Source organism: Lucilia sericata, unplaced genomic scaffold (assembly GCF_015586225.1).
Source record: "Lucilia sericata isolate MDLA Ls3-8-SP2 unplaced genomic scaffold, ASM1558622v1 Contig000901F_arrow, whole genome shotgun sequence".
NCBI classification, from domain to species: domain Eukaryota; kingdom Metazoa; phylum Arthropoda; class Insecta; order Diptera; family Calliphoridae; genus Lucilia; species Lucilia sericata.
The window spans coordinates 77,148-98,072 of record NW_023994888.1 but is presented as its reverse complement, the minus strand read 5'-3'; the positions used below and the strand labels follow the sequence as shown (position 1 = coordinate 98,072).

General features: G+C 29.8%; 3 protein-coding genes and 1 long non-coding RNA gene across 12 annotated transcripts; 1 reads left to right on the top strand and 3 right to left on the bottom strand.

The window, feature by feature from the left end:
• Positions 1 to 42: 42 nt before the first annotated feature.
• On the bottom strand, positions 43 to 12,317 carry LOC119608933 (V-type proton ATPase 116 kDa subunit a1). Of its 9 annotated transcripts, XM_037963528.1 has the most exons (13): positions 12,091 to 12,317; positions 9,706 to 9,908; positions 9,456 to 9,632; positions 9,265 to 9,393; positions 5,651 to 5,748; positions 5,381 to 5,422; positions 3,323 to 3,449; positions 2,083 to 3,241; positions 1,797 to 2,014; positions 1,568 to 1,573; positions 1,259 to 1,466; positions 999 to 1,170; positions 43 to 931 (listed from the first exon to the last, which is right to left on the bottom strand). In XM_037963528.1, the coding sequence occupies exons 2-13, from the start codon at positions 9,820 to 9,822 to the stop codon at positions 820 to 822; spliced, it is 2,565 nt and encodes an 854-aa protein (XP_037819456.1). In that variant the 5' UTR covers positions 9,823 to 9,908; positions 12,091 to 12,317; the 3' UTR covers positions 43 to 819. The 9 variants fall into 9 exon arrangements, with proteins under 9 accessions (XP_037819456.1, XP_037819453.1, XP_037819460.1 ...); XM_037963525.1 differs by lacking the exons at positions 5,381 to 5,422; positions 5,651 to 5,748 and adding an exon at positions 6,808 to 6,956; XM_037963532.1 differs by lacking the exons at positions 5,381 to 5,422; positions 5,651 to 5,748 and adding an exon at positions 6,808 to 6,899.
• Positions 12,318 to 13,110: 793 nt separating this feature from the next.
• On the top strand, positions 13,111 to 14,221 carry LOC119608947. Its single transcript, XM_037963555.1, has one exon. The coding sequence runs from the start codon at positions 13,251 to 13,253 to the stop codon at positions 14,148 to 14,150; it is 900 nt and encodes a 299-aa protein (XP_037819483.1). The 5' UTR covers positions 13,111 to 13,250; the 3' UTR covers positions 14,151 to 14,221.
• Positions 14,142 to 17,017, bottom strand: LOC119608946 (augmin complex subunit dgt6). Its single transcript, XM_037963554.1, has 4 exons — positions 16,045 to 17,017; positions 15,441 to 15,872; positions 14,582 to 15,387; positions 14,142 to 14,393 (listed from the first exon to the last, which is right to left on the bottom strand). Exons 1-4 carry the CDS (start codon positions 16,916 to 16,918, stop codon positions 14,202 to 14,204), a joined length of 2,304 nt encoding a protein of 767 aa, XP_037819482.1. The 5' UTR covers positions 16,919 to 17,017; the 3' UTR covers positions 14,142 to 14,201.
• Positions 17,018 to 18,108: 1,091 nt separating this feature from the next.
• On the bottom strand, positions 18,109 to 18,856 carry LOC119608945. The gene is made up of 2 exons (XR_005231882.1): positions 18,716 to 18,856; positions 18,109 to 18,459 (listed from the first exon to the last, which is right to left on the bottom strand). It is a non-coding gene; the product is annotated as an uncharacterized LOC119608945 (long non-coding RNA).
• Positions 18,857 to 20,925: the final 2,069 nt, after the last annotated feature.

Here is a 20,925-nt window from a genome sequence, read left to right as displayed (position 1 = left end):
CCCCAACAATATTTAGAAATTAAGAAAAACACCAAATATTTTGCCTGTTTCGGAATAGCGCCTATTCCAAGCTTTTTTATTAGATATTAATATGCCAAGCAAATAACATTTACTAAAAAAAATTATATATGAATGTCATGTAATAAATACATACATAATTAGTTGAACAGTAGTAGGTATTATTAATATAAATATTGTATATAAATTCATGTGATTACTATTAAAAACATGCTAATAATATATATATTTAAAAGTTTAATTTTAATTGCAAACTTTTTTATTAAACACTTAACATCCATTCAACCATTTTATTTAACTACATAAAACTTTACATAAAATCTGTTGAAATAATTCAATGGAGTGATGATTTAGTCACCGGCTAAAATATATACTAATATTTAAATTATGTTTACATGTAGTGGTTACCATATGTCTAAAGACTAACAAATGTTTTTAAGGTTTACTAATGCTATTCTTTCATATTTATTTAAAAACATTTGCTAAATAATTAAGATAAGTTTTTATTTTAGATAATTTTAATCTCTTTATGTGTATTTTATAAATATTTTCTCAACTTTGGTTGCACAATAAACTTTTCTTTGTTAAATAAATACAATATTGAATGAATTATGTTTGAATATAAATGTATAAATATTAAATACATATTATGTAAATAGTTTTAAAAGCAATTATCGGTGCTCTATTATGACTAATAACCATTAACTTGTTTTTAAATAAATTCATTAGGTTTTAAATATATGTATATGAGATTTTCTTTAGATGAATGAATTAAGGTAACATTTAGTCCTTTTACTTAATTTATTCATTTTCATTGGGTCCAGCAGCAGCACCATTTTCAATAATAGCATCAAATGAGAATGGTTGGAATGCATAACCTTGACCCTGGTAGAATTTACTTTGGAATTCAACCCTATGGAGAAAATAATAAATTATTAATTGTTGTTCGCAAATTGTTGCAAGAGTTGCTAGTTACTTACCAGTGCAAACGTAATGTATGCAAAAAGGCTGAAAGACCCTCCATTAGTACTAGAATACCAACAGTTAAAATGGACCAAAAAGCAAAGACAATGGTTAACATGATGCCACCTAGCCAGCCTTGTTGCTTCAAACCAATTGACAATACCATATTCCACAAGACCTCAGCAAGTTCTAAAGGAAAGGAAAACAAATATTTTTCATAAAAATTTTAATGGATATAAAAAGTAGTTGCCACTTAATTGTATTCCTAAATACTTACGAGCATGAGCCAATGACAAAGCCCAGAGACGCAAATAGGAAGCAGTATGAGAGACAGAACCCAAAACGTATTCAATTGTATGAATGCCTTGATGTATAAATATTTCGGACATTTCCTCTTCATCGTGATGAGAAGCACCACCATGACCAGCAGCTTGACCATTAGACATACCAACTTCAGCATCACTAGAGCCAGTAATAGGTTGAACCTTTAATTTTAATAAAATACAACATAAAATAAATGAAATAACTGTTCAGAATAAGTAAATACTAATTTAAATGAAAAAAAAAACTTCTTTGGCTAACTAACCTCCTCCTGTTTTGTTTTTTATTATTTTTAGGAAAAATTGTTTAAAGGAAGGGAAAATATAGTGTAATTTGTATTAGTATTTCTTAGTTAGGAAATAAAATGTATGAAAAAGCTTAGTATAATGATGATGATAACTGTGAGGAATGGGTTTTTAATGCTTGAAAAAAAATGCATATGAATTTGCAAAACCTATAATGAATTTAATTTATAAAAATTCTTCAATACTTACATTAGCTTGTCTACGTTGTTTCATGATTTGTAGGGGTTTGCCCAACAGCATAACGGGAATACAGGCCAAAGCTATCAAAACAAATACGTTTTGGAAGAAATGTTGTCCAGCAAACATGTACACTTCACAACCATCTGGAGCCTTCTTTGGTGTATTGAACAAAACCATATCAATAAATGTAATCAAAATGGAAGGAGCACAAGATGCAGAATAGGGTTCTATTTAACCCAAAAAAAGAAAAACATTTTAATATTCTGTGTTTTATTAAACATTTATGTTAACTTACGTGGATTTGTAGCGGCGTAACGATTCCATTTAATAAACATCAGCAAGACCATGTAGAAGAACAAAAATATCAAGAAAATCATTTGTGGAATAAACTCATAGATCAGCGATAAACGATTCTTGAAATAGGTGTGATTTTGATAAGACATCAATACACCAAAGATCATGTGTATAACACCGAATATAATGGAAATTTTCATTTTGTAAGCATTTTGGAAAATGATTTTATTGGCGCCAGCCACCTGCCATATCGGATCCATGCCAAACGGATAGGGAGTACCCATGTAGTCACTTACTTCCGGATTCAATTGCAAATATTTATTATGCAATACCGTGGAAGCATTGTAATTCACCTGCCAATGCGAACCGAATATATTTAAAGATTTCGAAAATATGTCATTGTAGATTAAACCGGTATACATGGAAAACACGCCCATCAAGAAGATAATGTAACGACCACCAAAGAAAATATTCCATATTTCATTGTCTGTCTTTTGAGCAGCCAAACCTTTTTCCTTGCGTATCATCCAGAGACCAAATAAGGCCATAATAGCACCATGACCCAAATCACCAAACATTACAGCAAACAAAAAGGGAAAGGTAATAATGGTATAAGGAGCCGGATTCATTTCCCTGTACGTAGCCACACCATAGGCATCAATTAATGCTTGAAAAGCTTTAGTAAATTTATTCGTACGATTGTACGTAGGAGGATTTTCAAATGTTTGCATACGATTTAAAATGGGTGGCACTGACGAACCCGAACGTTCAGTACCACGACGCAAAGCCAATTGTATCGTTTCAATGTCCAATACCGGCACCCAACATTCAGCAATTAAACACTTTTGTGTTACATCCAAATTGAATAGATTCAATGTATGATAGATGGCTTTAATTTTACGAACTTTAACAAACCAATTCTTTAGGTTCTTAGCGGCTGCTACCAATACACGATGACGATGATCTTGTGTTTGACCCAACACCGTATTTAAATCCTCAATGCGTGTCATGACACCCATGGCCATTTCACGACGATCAGCTGGTGCCTCGGGGCAAGGATATAAAGTGGCTCTAAAACCTTCACAGATTTTCTTAACACGAGTTTTAAGCTGATCACCTTGGAAGAAAATAATGAAAACGGACTTGTATACTTGATCACCCTAAAATAAATCAAAGAAATTTATGAAAATTAGAGAGTTGTTTTTTTTTAAGAAAACTAAAAGAAATTTTCAACAACTTACATTGGAGGGATCTTCTAATGGTGATTCAATCATGGCTTGACGCAAAAACACATTACCACGACAGGCACGCCACAACATACGCTCAAATGCTGGCAATTTTTCACGCAAAATAACACCAGCCACAAAGCTAAAGTTTTATATGAAAAAATATAAATATTAGTTATTAATGGTCGTTAATAAATCATTAATAAAACAAGAATTCATTCATTGTTTATTAGTAGTAGTAGTATGAAAACATCACTTGGGTGGTTTGCTTAGAATGTCCAATGAAATAAAATGTAAATAAACGGAATATTGAAAATGTTACACAAACAGATTATTTTCTTAACAAACCATGGCGCAGAACAAATGCAACGCTTTATGCAATTTATGAAAATGTATGTGGAAATAAAATAAAATTCTAAAAACTATGATCCATTTACTAAAATTGTGATAGTAATTACAAATTGTATGCAGTATTTGTTTGCAGCGTGATTTATTAAGAGTTTATTTTGAATGCTTATATTATTTATATTATTTATCAGTATAAAAAATGGTCTATAGATATAGAGTATTTCATAGTCTAATCCATAAACTAGTCAATAGTCTAATCAATAAACTACTCCATAGACTAGTCAATAGATTTGTTCATACATACATATACTGGACAATATTGACAGGTATACGAACTAACCCATTGACTAGTTTATTGTTGTTATTGTAGCAGCGATATGTGTATAGTCGGTGTGGCTGAGTTGACAATACTTGGTCGTTGTTCGTTGAACTCTGAGTCGTTCCAGTGCAAAAAACCGATTGTTGTGAGAACGACTAGTTTATTAATAAGTCTATTGATTAGACTTTCGAGTCTATTAATTAGTTCACATACTAGACAGTAAATTTGTCTATATACTTGTTAATAGACTAGCTAAGAGACTAGTTAATATATTAATCAATAGACAAGTTCTTATACTAGTCACTAATAACCAGTATATGAACTAGCCTAGAGATTAGTTTATTGATTAGTCTATTGACTAATTAATGGGTTAGTCTATGAACTTGTCTATAGACTAGTCAGTAAATTAGTCTGTAGATTTGTTCATAGACTAGGCAGAAATCAAAAGACTAGTTCATAAATGAATATATTACTTCATAGACTAGTTTATAGACTAATCAATGAACTAATCCATAGAAAAGTCAATAGGCTAGTTCATATAACGGCCAATAGTGACTGGTACACAAACTAGTTAATAGTCTGATGAATAGTCTAGACCAGTCAATAGACGAGTTCATGTAATAGTCAATATACTAGTTTATAGATTACTTCGTAGATAAGTCAATATTGTTCATTGATTAGACAATAGATTAGTTTATGGACTTGTTCATGGACTAATCCATAAACTAATCAATAGAGTAATCAATAAACATGTCAATAGAGTTATCAATAAACTAGTCTATAGACTAGTTAATAGACTAGTTCATGGTCTTAGACAGTAAATTACTATATACATTTGTTCATAGGCTAGACAATAGAGTCAATAGACTAGTCCATAAGCTATTTTATAGATATTTTCATAGGTTAGTTAATAGACTACATAATAGACTAATCCGTAAACTACTAGACTACTTCGTATACCTATCCCTATTGACCAGCTAGTCTATAGAATCCAAATACTTGTTCATAAACTCCATTAGTCAATAAACTTTCTTAAATTTGATACGAGTTCTGATTAACACTTGATATTAAGTAGTACAGACGTTAGTTACTCTTTAAACATTTCCTAATTAGACTTTTATTTCGAAAACCTGGCTTTAGTTACAAAATTAGAAGAAACGTTTTGTATGGAACATAAAAAATGTATGAATATTAAAAAATAGTGTCAAAACACAACTGCAGTACAAACCATTTTGCAAACTTTTACATACATACAATAAAAATTACCAAAGGAAATCATAACAAAACGAAACACATGAGAGTATGCGAAATTCAATGTAAATGGTTAAAGAAATTCATATGATTGCATTACATATTTGAAATGTTGTGTAACGAAAGAAATTATTAAAAATGTATGGGGTACCAACCACGGATAATATTCTTCACGCTCGTTTGATTTTTCCATAAATCTAATGAATGCAATTTAAAAAAAAATACATAATTAATAAACAAATTTATATACATAATACAAAATTTAAAAGCCCATTTGCAAGTTTTTTTTTTAACAATTTTAAAATAATTTTCTTTTTTTTTCTTACTAGAAACCTAAGACAATATTACTTTTTCTTGGTTAGTTTGTACAATTTTTGTTGTTTTTTTTAAAAAGTTCCTTAACTAAGACATTACAAAATACATACCCTAATTGTACAGGACCCATTGAATGGCCTGTACGTACTTCATCGGTAATTAAGGCACGTGTCATCGATTCAGTAGTATTATTAAGACCACCGTCTTGCTATAAAGGTTTAGTATGTTTTTTTTAATTAAGAAAAATTCGTCTTAGTATAAAAATGTTTTTAACTAACAATTTAACATAGTTTATGTTTTTTTTTTTTTCTTTCAACATATAGATTTCGTTTTGGTTTTTCTGGTTAATAACAAATTAGTAAAACTAGAGTTTTTTAGATTTTTTTAAAGAAACACAAACATTTAAAAGCAAGGGTTGTATATGTATACCATAACCAAAATATTTAAAAAAGGACTTAACAAATTTTATACCAAAATACAAGTAGCTTATTAAAAAAAAGGAAAAGCAACCCACCACCAGTTGTTGTTGTTTTTTTTTTTTTTTTTTAATTTAATAGGAAGTAAAGTTTTTTTTATAAATTACAATTTATTACTACTAAATAAATTCTGATTAAGATCATATGTTATAATAAACACACAGATTAGAAAAGTAAATTTGAATAAAACAGCAGTTCAAATTAAGAATTATAAAATAGAATACAATTATTTGAAAGTAATAATTTAGTGTTGGAAGCAAATTTCCTTTGGCCATTTATAAAAAAATTGTTTTTATTTTAAATATTTTAACAAGTATTTATAGTTTGTTATTGTAACAGTTATGTCCAAGTGTAAAACGGCTCATTACGGAGTAAAATTAAAATTGTAGAAGAAATAATATTTTAATTTCTAAACATTGGCAATTCTTTGAAAATATTTAGGTGGTTTATATGTTATTTTTGATCTTAAACAGAATAAGTTTTATATTCTTTAAAAGATTTTGTAAAATTTTGTTTTTTTATCTTGGTCCATTCCTTGTATTGCTTATATTAGTTTAAACATACAAATTCTTTTAAAATATGTGCATTTTTTTTTTTTTTTTTTTTGGTTTGGACAATCAAACTGAGCGTTAAGAATAAATGCATGATAATTTTTTAATGACAATGTTAAAAAAATGAATGATGATAATTTCCGTTTTTTGTTTGCGTTTCACTTTTTTTGCTTGTTTTATATGAGTCATGTTTTCCTAGCGACGTTTTCTTTTATTGATAGTTTTTTTTTACATATTTACCCCAATTTTAAATTTTGTCCTGGTTGACTAGCGCGCACAGCTTCTTCGCCCAACAGTTGGGCTTGTTCATCTTCATTTTGATTATCGGCCATCTGTCGATAACGTCGGGATTTATAGGATGTTGTATTATATGTTATCGAGGGTACCGCCTGGCAACACAACCGTTTTGTTTGTTTGGTTTGGATAAGGAAAGGGTTGGTGGTAGGGGGGATAGCAAAACAATATACAGTTTGCCATTAGGAGTTAGGATAGGTCGTGCAGGATTTTGATTTTATAGGAATTTTGCAGTTGTTTTTGTATGTATTTTTTTCAAACGTAAACAATTAACGAAAATTTTTTGTTTTGTTAAAAAAAAAAACCGAAAATGATAAAAAGAAAATAATAATATAACCAAAGGGAAAATAAAAAATAAGTTAACAATTGAAATAATGAGAAAAATAAAGAAAGTTTGTATTAAATTAAAATAATTGTGATAAATTATAGCATGATTATACAGCTGTATTACTGAATATTTGTTATGAGATTTTTGAAGACATTTATTGAAAAAAAAGAAGTTATTTGGGAAAGTTAAAGAAATCATAAAAAATCTAATACTTTGTACACTTTTCTAAAGGATTGAGCTAGGCTTAATCGGAATCTAGATTAAATATTTCCATTACAACAGGTTTTCGAGTTATTCTTTTGTTAAATTTTGTTTAATTTATATTATTTTATACTACGAATCAAACATTTCTTCAGATTCCGTGGCTTTTAAGGATTTGTTTAATTCTAGATTAAACTAAGATTTGTGTTTTCCGAGTTATTATTTATTTTGTAAATAGCACAGGCTAAAAATTTTTTTAGTCATATACCAAAGTATACTTTTTAAACGATTAAACTTAGTTTAATCGGAATCTAGATTCAATTTTTCCATTACATTAGGTTTTAGAGAAATTTTTTTGTAATATTTGAGACGTTATAATGGTGCGAATAAACCTTTACTTATAAAATCCGAAAGCACAAACTGTTGAGTTTAAAATAATGGTTTAATATCTGATATGATCTTCTTCCGGATATCTTAACATAAAGCTTGAAACAAACATAAATTGACAATAATATTTACTAAATTATGTCTTTATATTTATTTATTATATATCACAGTTGACCCATAAAAATACGTTTTGAAAAAGTCTCTTGTATTTGCTAAGATATTGTCCCTTAAACGATTAGTGGTATTAATTTTAAACTTTAGGTTTAAATATTCCAAAGAAGGGTGAAGATATAAGAGAGGTTTAAGCTTTATTTTAAAGTAGACAGTTTGGACTTTCTGTCTTAAATATGGTCAAATTTGGGGTTTCTCGAAAACACATTTATTTATCATATTAATCCACACAAGACTACCAACAATGGGCAAAAGTAAAATGGACCTAAAAGACTAAATTTCAGTTTACTATGATAAATCGGTATTTTTTGTTAAAACTAAATTTATAAAACTAATTTCATTTAGCCATATACTTAAGTTAAAGTTAAAGGAAATTAGCTAACATCTATAAAATAAAACTTTTTCTGTAATCAATTTATAACTAATTATTTGTTCATTTAGTTTTACAAATAAAAAAACAGAAACCTATATACAAAACTATTCAATAGGATAGTAAAGTATAAAAAAGTAATTAAGAATAGAAGAAGAAAAAACTTATAAATAGAAAAAGAAAGCCATTATTAGCTTATTTACAGTGAATGTGATTATGTGATGATAAAGGAGTTGTTTAAAATTTTTTCATCTTATAGATAGAAGAAAAAATGCACATATTAATTTAAAGGTGGTAAAAATGTTTTTGTTTTAAAAAATTTTTTAAATTCACATTTTTTGTTGTTGTAATTTCTGTGGTAGGTGGGTAATAAAAAGAATAATTGTATAATTTAAAGTAAAAAATAAAAAAAAATATATATATTTATAGAAATAGTAGTAGTAAAAGCAACTATTCAAGAATTTGTTTGTGTTAAAAAGCAAAATAATTAAAACTAATGGAAATTTTCTTTTTTTGTTTTCATATCATTTAAATCTCATTACATGCTGTACTTTAAAGAAAAAGAAAATAAAATGCCGCAACCTTGTTCATTAATATCAATAGGTCACCAAAATAAATATGTAAAACTTCAAATTCAAACTAAAAAATAAATATAATAAAAATAAACTAAAACTAAAGGAAATAAATTATTATACCAAACTAATAATAGTAATTAATTAAATACATAAAAAATTACAAAGTGCACCTCTCAGTTGTGTTGTCAAAAGGTTAATTACATTTTTTTAAAAGAGATACAAAATTTAAAATATTTTCTTGTTTTTTTGTTTTCAGATTTTTGTTTATATACAAAAGCATTTTAAAGAAATCATTAGTCTTCCATTAAACATTTAAATAAGATTTGATTTTTGTATATTATTTACATTAATAATTACAGAACAACACTTACCTCATCGAAAAACACTTGAGTTTTACGCAAAATATGTTTCAATTCGGTCAACTCCAAAAAATTACGCTTTAAAGCTTCGGCATTTTGATTAACCTCACGTAATTCATTTTCAAGTTTTTCAAAAGTAGCCTAAACAATATAAAATCATTAAAATTAAAGCGACAAAAACAAATATTTTTTTATTGTCCCACCTCCAAATCAATCATTTCCCTAGGTTGAGGAGCTTCAGGACTTTCACCGGTATCTAACATAGGTATGCCATCTTTCTTAATCTCCTTTTCCAAATAACGCAGTTTACGTTCCATTTCATCGCAACGTCTCACTTCATTGACGAATTTTCGTTGAAATGCATTAACATCAGGATTTAGCTAAAGTAAAATTATATTGAGATTAATATATTTACAATTGATGTTATCTTTTAATCGTTTAATTTTTACTTACATCTCTGAATTGCACTAAACCCAATTCACCTAATTCCGATACACAGGCATAGGCTGCCTCACTTTGCAGAAATAACTGACATAATGTCATTTCCTCACTACGAAATAGTGAACCCATTTTGAATGGCTTTTAAAGTTTCGTTACCGCTGTATTGAAATTTATTAAAATTACACTCTGCTATGTAGACTTAAGATGAATTGAATCTGAAATATTGTAATAAAGAGAGAAATGTTATGATTCCTTTATTTAAGATCTATCGAAAGAGCACCAGCCATGAATGCTCAATTCAATAACGGAAATCCCATCAAAACTACTATAAATTAAAAAAATATATTGCCTGTATTTTATTGGCGATATCACAGCAAATACAAGTGATATTTACAATTTAAAAAGTATTTTTTGGGAAAAAGTATAACAAATTGTCCTTACTTTGTCGTCACTTTTTGATAATTTATGGTTGCTCCAAGATTTATATTAAAATCCTATATTAAAGAAAGAATAATGTTTAACAGAGAGTGAAACTGTATTCTAAAGTCGAGAGATTGAACTTTCAGATGACACAAAAGATTTTATAAATAAATGTGTCTTCGCGCTATTGTAATGTCGTAAATTTTATGAATTTATGTATATGTATCTCCAAAACCTAATGGCAGGTACATTGATGAGATGCCAACCTCGTCAACACTAGGTCCATGCAGAACTCGCAGCTCACGCTATTTATTGTTTACCCTTTGAGGCGATTACGTGGTCCACTATCTTATTGTTGACCAGATCATCTACCTTACTCTGCTGGTCTATTGAAATTTTGCCCGTTGTAGTACCGGCATTGTATACAGCATAGCAGTGATCATTCAGGTGTCTTCTCTTGGCAACTTTGGTTTAAGATGACGGCTCTTTTCCTTTTCCACCGTTTAGCTTCTCCTTCCTCGTTTTTTGTGACTTCTTTTGAGATACCCTTAAATTAGAGGTGGATTTCGCCGCCATGTTCGTCTTCGGAATAACACCCTTACTCGCAGGATTCTGACTTGAGGTTCCTTTGAGTGTGATATGACAGGGAGCTCTTTTTCATCTTAGGCTTCATCGTTTTTGGTATTCGCTATGATGGTGTTGATATTATTATCAAAGTCCGAACCCTATATTTAAAGGCTGAGATACATCCTTATCGTTCACACACCCCCCCCCCCCCCTCCCATTGGATGCTTTACACTTGACGCATTGTCCGAAGGCCAAGGTACCCACCTCCGTTGTAGTCTTTTGCTCACGATTGCAGGATGACGACAACACATGACTCACTAGCATATTACTTAGGTCCTGCACCCTGATTTTTTAATTTTTATTTTCCACATTTGTCTTTTTCCAGTATTTTGGTCCGGGGAAATACAAGATTTTCATGTGATGGACAGTCTGCCCTCCCTCAGCTTAAGTGGAACTATAGTTGGGAAAAGACAGATTGTCCATCAACACCCCTAATCGGCCACCGAGCACAGTACTTTCTATTGAGTAAAAATATCGATTACTTCCGGCAGCCATGCCCTTTCCGTTTAATATTTAACTATCATAAAATGACATTAGGGTGCTAATTAAATATTTATAGCAGACAATTAGATGATAAAGTGCAGCATAGAATCTATTTTCATTTGACAATGACAATTTAAATATTTCCATTTAAAAAGATAATACGCATCTTCTTCCATAACAATACAACAAATTAGTCTGAAGATAACAACTAAAAACTATTCTTAAATTAACAGCACCAACAACAAATAAAATTTATTATTATTCACCATTTGTTTGGAAAAACAAAAACAAAGTGTCATAACAAAGGGAGTTTTTTTCACTCTTATCAGTCAACTTGAGACTCGACCCTGATTCCTAGTGTGCACTACTAAATGATGTGGTACATTTTAAGTTTCAACTTGCACATTAAATTTCACTTATTTATCTCGTTAGGCATTATAAAATTTAAATGAAATTAATGTTCCATGTCATATTTTTCATTACTTTTTCATTAATTTTTTACTTTACTTATTTCTTTTATACGATTGCAATATTTTTTCATGATTCATTCTCGAGTCCATAATCTATTGCAAATTTTATTTGTTTGTATCTTGTGTGTACGGTGGTATACACAAACAAACGACAGACACAAAAACTTACAACGTATACAAGAAAAATCAATAGTTTTTTTCCTATAATGCAATATTGGTGTCTATCAATGGCATCACTTTTAGATTACTTTAATGTTTGCAAATTTTTTTTTATCGCACTTTATAAATTTCTTTTGTTTTATTCTAAAATTTATAGTAGTTTCATCCACTTATTTTGTTGAATAAATTCAATTTAATTTTAATTAATCATTTTAAATAAGGAAAAAATCAGACTCACCTCTTTTGCAAATGAAAAAAATCTACCGAATGAAAAATTTTATCGACGTTTATTGACAGAGTATATTTTTGCTGCTACTATTTTAATACAACCAAGGTGAATGTTTTAAGATGGCAACAACGGCTAATTTATTACTTTTTTTTTATATGAAATTTGAAATGGCAGTGTTTTTGTTAATAATTTTTTATGTATTAGGTTTGACATTTTACTGTTCAAATTTAAACAGCTGTGCTGCGAATAACATCTTATATGTATTTGTCCATACTGCAACCATGTTAACAGCTGTTAAAATGGTTGCATCGTATTTACAATTCGAGCAGCAAGATGCTGGCGACAAAAAATGTATGTTTAATCTTTGACCAGACAAATTTGTTCGTTAAGTTCGAAAAAAGACGAGTTAAATCTTTGTAAATCAAAAATAAAGTGGCATTTTAATTTATTTCATATTCTTTACAAAAAAACATCATTGATGTTATTTGTACATATATTTCTTAAAAATATTTAAGTTCTTTCAAACAAAACTAAATATTTTGTTATGACTTCAACACATAGTTTTTGAAGTTCGTTATGAAACAGAAAATTGTATCAAATTGTACTCGAGGAATTGAAAAAGTAGTTAATTTTTAAATTCTTTCCGAATAACAAACATTTTGCCTAAATTCAATCTATTTCAAAATTGAAAAAAAGTTTTCTTTTTAACACAATTTAATCTGCAAAAGATTGAATGAAAAGTTTTTTTTTTAATTCAAAATATTCTGTATTTTTAAAATGATTTTTTTGCAGTTTGTAATATACGGAACAGAGTTGCTTCGTTGAAGGTATACGTCGATTGGGGGGCTCTATCTGAACTAATTTGATACAATCCAGAAATTTGAGTTTTTAATACAAACAGAGTAAAAAAGACTGAAGTCAAATATTTTGCATCGAAGTGAAAATTCTTTCTAACCTCTGACTTAAAATTTCGGTTTGAAAAACTTCATAAAGGGGTTAATTGCTCTTTTACAAAATACTTTAGAAATGTATGATTTACTAATCATACATAAAAATTATTAAATTACTTCAATTCGAAACTAACAAAAATTTTAAGTGAATATTTTAAAAAACGAGATATAAAACCGAAGAAAACAAAATAAAAAAAAACAGCCAAAAATTCTCAGTTTATGGAAAGGTCATCTTATTTAAACATATATTTGCAACGTTTGAAATATTACAACAGCTTCTCTAATAAGCGTAGAACATTTGTTCCTAAAAAACTCCAAAATAAACAACGTTTAATACCCCTAACAAGAGAAATCGAAAAGGCAATGATGGATTTTAATGGTTCACAATCGAACACTAGCATTTCCGAAAAACCTATCTACAATACACTCTCCATAACGAGCCTAGTTAGGGGTGAAGTTCAAAATATTCTTCAAGAATTATCCATATCCGAACAGTTTATACGCAAAGTAGAAATTGATGATTTAATAGAGAAATGTTTGAAGGAAAAAGTTACAATTATACAAGACACTGATGCTAAAACAAACCATTTGATTCTTAGAGATTTCGATATAAATCAAGAATTTGAAATGACGGTGGAAGAAATGTCTGAGGATAAGGATAGAAGTATGTTGATTGTAGAGAACATACAAATCTTGGAACAACGCATAACAACATTAGAAGAAAGATTAAGTTCGATGCTGCAAAATATTCCAAAATTAAGACATATACAGGCTAAACGTTTTAAAATCAATACAAGTGCCATTAAAGAGGAACTACGTAATATGATACAAAAAATGGAAAAACTACAAGAGGAGCAGACTGTTGCCAGTGTAGCTTTGCAAGATGAAAACGACAATAAGGAAAAATCCTCCACCTTATATGATGATATATATTACGCTAATCGTGAATACACTATAAATTTATTGAATTATAAGAAATCTTTGGAAACAATGGAATTAAATCAAAAGCCCAAATTGAATCCGTACGTAAAACCTGTTAATATGGTTTTGCCACAAGCGCGGGGCAAAATCAAACAACGTCCCTTATTCTTAAAATCAAGTGATATGTGCTTAGGATAAATATTATTAAAATAATCTTTATTAATAAGTATTGATATAAATAAAACGAAATTATAATGTAACATCTTTTAAAATGCTATCACTTATATTAAAAAGAGCCTCTTCGTCTGGCTCAGGCTTGTTGTTATCCGATGCTTTGACATTTTGAATGTTGTTCGTGTTCGGATTGTTTTCATCATTAATTGTTATATTGGCGATTGGAGAATTTACCAAAACTTTTGGTTTCTCGAAAAGCATTGAGTTCTGTAAATAGAAAATAAATAAGTTTAAGTCTGGATAAAACACATTTATAATGAATTTAAGAGTTAATTATTTTGGTGCATCAATTTTTTCCCGCAAGCCTTTGAAAGACATTTCCAATACGGAAATAAATTATTGAATCTCGATACCGGTATTAGTTTCGTTTATCAGCATTAATTTTTAATACTTACATTCAAACTCAAGTTGTGTTCAATCAATGATATATCATTTAGTTTCAGCTTGGGAATATTCATGTCCTCAGCTGTGACTAACGGTTCTAAACGGCCAGAAGGACTAGTGCTTAAATTGGCAAAATTCAAAGAGGCATCCTGCACCTTCTTAACAGCTGCCAATTTCTTAACATAAGTAGAGCCAGTGCTATTTCCACTAGTACCAAAGCCACTAGTATCCAACTGATATTGAGATCGAGCGATGCGTGTACGATCATTCGAATTGAATGGAGTGAATGGTGATTGGTGTAAGATTGTAGGTGAGGCTGTTTTAGTCAACGATAGTGGCGAGGTTTTACTCATATTCGTGGGTTTAAAATGTGTTTTAGGTGTATTGGCCACATTGGTCATATGGGCTGACACAGAGGGTGCCTCTTGGTCATTGAAAAGAGACTGTCGCTGAGTAGTTGTTTCAGGTTTAGGAGAATCACTTATACTTGCTAAACGTAACAATTCCATGGGATCAATAATTTTCGAGCGGTTTACGGTAGTATTCAAATTGGATTGATCTTCCAAATTATGGTTACCTGCCACAGAAGGTGTCTCTTCGTCATTGAAAAGACACTGACGCTGCTTCCACTTTGTGCCCAAGTTTGAAAGATTTAGTTGTGGCGTTGTTGTTTTATATTTAGATGGATCCTTCTTATTTGTCAAACGTAACAATTCCATGGGATCAATTATTTTCGATCGGTTTACGGTGGTATTCAAATTTGATTGATTCACCAAACTATGGTGACGATTTGATCGACTTGTAGAGCATGATGGAGCTAAAATAATTGCTATAATTAAGAAATTAATAATTTTCATTTATTTTATTTACCTAAGAAGTTATTAGAAGTAGTTTCATTTGTGTTTCCTGTTTTAGAATCCACCAGGGCCAATCTTGGTATACCCCCACCCTCAGGTGCAACAAGTTTTATAGATGGAGTGGAAACCAATTTCATTAATAAATTGCTTTCTAAAGTTCGTTTGATAGCATCATGTACATTGGCATGATGAGGTGTTTGTGGACGTTTGGATTTATATTTTTTTATAGCAGTAGTTAGCATTTTTTGAAAATCATCTAATCGTGACTCCTTTGCTTGAAGATCTTTTTTTAAATTTAATAGACCCGAGTACACAACTTCACCAACGCTAGGCCTTTGATCATCGATGCTTAAAGCATTTCTCATTGTTGCATTAATAGCATTGAATGTACAAATAAGGGTATTAATATTAACACCTTCATCAGTAATTTTATTGCCGAAAGATTCTGTAAATTTAATTTAAAGAAGTTTTTATAAAAATGCTAATTTAAATGTTAGCCTATTAGGTTAAGTACCATTACCATTTTCACAAATGCTATAGGGAATGGTTTTAAGTTATTAAGAGTATTATCTATTACGTGGAAGACCTTTACATATGTATTATATAAAAAAACTTACCTTCCTCTAACTGCTCAATTGGAAAATGATCACGTATGCGTCGCAATTGCTCACAGATTCGTTGTTTGTCATATTTATAGCCAGTTTCTTTGCTATAAAATTTATCCATTGCCTCCTTTAGTTCGGCAATCAAGCCATCCATCTCTATAACCTTTTTTGTCCGTTCCATGTAGTGTTGTTCGAAGAGCTGATGATTGCTATTATCGAAATCTTCGAGGAATTTGTCATCGGTTAACAAGTCCACACTTAAACCTGTTTCTTGCGAAAGCATTTCTAATTGTTTCATTAGTTTTTGACTATTGTCATCGAATTTTTTATTAATATTCTCAACAGTGTCTACGAATTCTGATGCCATGTCCTTAAAAACCTCATTTTTGGCACACATTTTCCATAAATTTGCTTCTGAAACTTGAGGGCGGTAATTATTAGCATCCAAATTTAATTGCTTTTCCTTTTGTTTTATTAACTCTTGTACAATAAAGTTTATAAAATCCAAGAGGAAGCTAATAAACTTCATACCTCCTGGCATGACCACCAAATATGATTTTATATTGGTCCAGTTTAATTGATATTTTTCATTTATATACTTGAGGTATTCTACGGTACAAGTGCGGAAATTTGATTCAGAACGTTTGTCCGTAATGGGCCAGAAAAAGCGTTTCTTAAATTCCTGTGCATCAAGAATACGAAATAAATAGTGCATAATATGAAAGAAAGCCTGCTGGTTGGGTTTTATGAACATTTCCTCGGATACACATTTTCGCAAATCTTCTGTGGGTGGATGCAAAAGAAATAAACCCTGAATAGCGTTGTATAAAGTGTGAGATAATTCCTTTTCTTCGGCACGATACGGTACTATAATTGTGCGATCCATCTTGATATTTTTGCAATTAGTAAACTACCTTGGCGCTATTAGTATTTATTTGCAAGAAGCAAAGCGGATAATTTAAAAAAAATACTATTTAATAATGAATTCGCTTTGGATTAGTGCAACTCTAACCAGTGTTGCCAAATTTTCAAGAACATTGTAAACAAAATCGTATAGCCATTTACATGAAACAGTCCAAGTCGACTTTTTTTTCTAATATTTGTAGTAGAAAAGTGGAATAAAAATCGGAAATAAGTGCCAAAAAGTTGAAAACTTCTATGGGTTCTTATAGGTCAAAATTTCTATTTATCAATAATATGAACTTATTGATTTTGACATTCAACCAATGCCCTAAATGCCAATTAAGATAAAGAATGTTTTAATTCAGTGATTTTATCATTTCCTTATAAAGTTACTACTATTCAGACACAAAATAAAATTCAGCAAACCAGTGTTGTTGAATAATTTACGAAACCATTTTATTTACCTATGATCTTCTGGTAAAAACATAGATCCCTAAACCACTTTGTATTAAAGTAACTTTTAATCCTAGGCGTGTAAACCCAGCAAAATCTTTACTTATCCGGTAGGAAGGCAAATAGTATTGGAGTGAAGTGTAAGTACTCACTACTTGTTTTTGTCCGACTTTTTATGCTTACCCGACTTTTCCGAATCTAAAATCGGCTCTTTTTTCCTTTGTGTTTTAGTCTATTCTCGTATTCAATGCACCATTACCAAATTATTTTATAATGCCTTTTGTACCTAACAGTTTTTAAACAGTACCTATGTACATAAATATCAATATTCCAAAAATCTTCTAATATCGACTAATTCCATATTAGATACCTATAAATTCTAGACTAATGATATTGATAACGACCAAGCAATGTATGAAATAAGAACATTACTAAAATTGGCAAATACTTTACTGGGAACAATCTTTTAGAGATATGAGACTTCAAAATTGTTCTTTGAGTAGTCTATGTTGTTCTTTTTACATGTGCCATTTGGAAAATATGATGAAACTGTTTTAGGGATACAAGTTTGTTCAATTGATGAATGTTCCTCGTTTGAACCGAATTTACAAGGGGTGAACAAAATAGAAATACCTATATACATATGTTGCTAGTATTGTGAACGTGGATTCCAGGAAGCGATTAGAATAGTAAAACAAAATCAATAATTTTAAAAAGCAATTTTATTTCTCAAAATATTTATATTTTATTCCACTTTTTATCTACGCATACATATAATTTTCATTATAATTGTATTTATGATGGCGTCGTAATTCTGTTTTTAGATAAATAATGCACGATGTCATTGTAGTATAAAGGAAATCAGGACGTGCTCTTTTCTGCCTTTGTATATCTCCATTTACTCTTGTTGGAGCGTCAACCAGCTTTGCCGCATTATTGTCATTGCCATGACATACAAATGTATGTACTTAACGAAGGTACCAGAGCCGCTGGATGCATAATGCTAAATGCAAAACATTAACATCGATCATATTTTAGGAACAGGAATTTTATTTCCTTCGTACTCCCAGACTAAAATATAAAAGAATAATTTCGTTAAAATCTATGTACTTTTTCATTTAAATCGTTTAATTATTTAATTACAATCAGCAGTGCATATTTCTAAAGCGTACATAACCAAAAAACAAAATCATGACCTCGAGTCAATCTGCTTTTTATTGTTATAACACTTCATGGCCACATTTTACCATGTTCTGTACCCCTGCACAGAATCATCATTTAAAGTATATTTTTCTTATTATATGTAATTTTATTTGCTGTAACTAACCTTTTCAAGTCTTCAATTTTATTTCCCACATGTTAAAATTTAAACAGTTATTTTCATTGTCACTTTAAACAATTCATTTTTCTATTTAATCAATAAAAAAAAATCAACCTCTTCCCACGCGGAATAGTAATACTGTTTTGTTTATGTTGGCAAGAGTTACAGAGCCCTGCGCCGACAAATATTAACGGCGGCGGCGACTGACACTAAGTATGTCGGCGGCGGCTTAAAATCGACTGTAAGCCGGCTAAGTTTTCAACTACGTTTAGTTTTTAAATTTTCAACGATTTTAAATAAAAACGGAATCCGAGAGATCAGAAAGTGGGATTTTGGAAGCAAATATATTGTTTATAACAACAAAACAGATCAAGCTCAAAAGTTGTGTGAGAAATTATGCAGGGATGAATAAAAAATTCTTAAAAATTAAAAACAAATCCTTTCTCCAAGTTTTACGAGGATCTGCCGATATTTAATCCTATCCTCCATATAAAACGTAAAAACAAAGATATTTTATTTGTTTATTTACTAGCTATACCCAGTGTGCTGTGCTACCCTAAAAGCAATATAAATAAGAAATCCTGTTAACGATTTTGATGATTCTAACTACAATGGTTTTCCAGATATACAATTTGTTACATATGGGAGATTCCACGCAAATTATTGCAATTTCTCTAAATGTTCTTCAGTAAAATTTGAAGATTCTAGCTCTATTAGTTTCTCAGATATACGAATTTTTCTACTTAATTCATATGGGAGCTCCAAGCCCCCCAGATGAAAGTCCGCCCTTTTTTCTCCAAAATGTTCAGATGAATATTAAAGTTCTTCGTGCAAAATTTGAAGAATTTAGTCCTATTAGTTTCCCAGATAAACGAATTTTTGTATTTAATTCATATGGGAGGTTCCGCTCCCCTCATTGGTAGTCCCCCAATTTATTACCCAAAATGTTTACATGGATGTTAAAGTTCTTCCAGAACAACATCATTTAAAGGGATCACAAAGAGATTGAAAAATATTCCAAAAGTTTCACTTTGAAAACATTATTAGAGTGTATGAAAACTCGCAACTCTAAAGGCAGACTATTCCTATTTTAGCGGTAATTTCTTTATGATTAAAATAAGTAAGGAGTAAGTGTTATATTCGGCAAATCATTTGTCGTAAAAAAGCAAGTTTCGGAAGTGGTCATATACATATATATGTATATGGACTTTGATCATTATTAATTTTTAATTTATTTTCACAATAAACCTAGCCTGTTGGCCATAATCGGTTACAAATTTCTACTTAAAAAAAATTTTACTTAAAAAATATAATTGAAATATAATATAATAATAATATAAATAATATATATATTAATAAGAACGTCACCGTGATTTTCGGATTAGAGACTTAAATGTGGAATTGGGTCAATTATGGACAAAGTTCTCTATAATTTAAAATATTTGTTTTTTAATTCTACCATAAATCTATCATAATGATAACTTTTGAATGTTTTTTTTCTTCGACATCGACATTTGAAAGCCATTTATGTGCGTTTAAGTAATTTTCTGAAGAAGATTTCATATACATATTTACATTACATATTTTCGTTCCAACAAAGTACGTAGAAAACGTTAAAATCAATTATTGAAGGGAGCAGGGTCAATTATGGCCTATAGACATTTCGATTGATATCGAGCCCTTTTTGCAAAATGGACGTAAGCGAGATAAATTTTCGTTCATTTGGGATACTGCGTGTTTAATTTTATGTTTATATATTCAATATTTTAGACAATTCAAAAAGTACCAGTTAAAGAACGAAAAATTACCAGAAATACTCCAGTTAAAATTTTCATTCACTCAAGTCCCTGATTGCTTAGTTTTATGTTTTTAGGCTCATTATAATAGAAAATTCAAATAGTACCAGTTGAAGAACGAAAAAGTACCAAAAAGTCCTGTTTTATATGTTCTAACTTACTCCATGCCCTACAGGTTTAATTTCATGTCTATAGGTTCAATATTATAAAAAATTCAAAAAGTACCAGTCGAAGAACGAAAAAGTACCAAAAAGTCCCCTTTTATATGTAATAACTTAGTACATTCTTAATTTCATGTTTCTAGGTTCAATATTATAAAAAATTCAAGAAGTACCAGTCGAAGAACGAAAAAGTACTAAAAAGTGCCTTTTTATAGATTACTCCGGGCTCTACATATTTATTTTTATGTTTCTATGTTTA

Coding starts and splice junctions, on each gene's coding strand:
- LOC119608947 (XM_037963555.1), top strand. CDS start 13,251: ATGGAAAGGTCATCTTATTTAAACATATATTTGCAACGTTTGAAATAT.
- LOC119608933 (XM_037963525.1), bottom strand. CDS start 9,822: ATGGGTTCACTATTTCGTAGTGAGGAAATGACATTATGTCAGTTATTT. Junction 3,242..3,322: donor CATTAGAAGATCCCTCCAAT/GTAAGTTGTTGA, acceptor GATTTATTTTAG/GGTGATCAAGTATACAAGTC. Junction 1,171..1,258: donor TTTGTCATTGGCTCATGCTC/GTAAGTATTTAG, acceptor CCTTTCCTTTAG/AACTTGCTGAGGTCTTGTGG.
- LOC119608946 (XM_037963554.1), bottom strand. CDS start 16,918: ATGGATCGCACAATTATAGTACCGTATCGTGCCGAAGAAAAGGAATTA. Junction 15,388..15,440: donor TACTTCTAATAACTTCTTAG/GTAAATAAAATA, acceptor CAATTATTTTAG/CTCCATCATGCTCTACAAGT. Junction 14,394..14,581: donor AACACAACTTGAGTTTGAAT/GTAAGTATTAAA, acceptor TTCTATTTACAG/AACTCAATGCTTTTCGAGAA.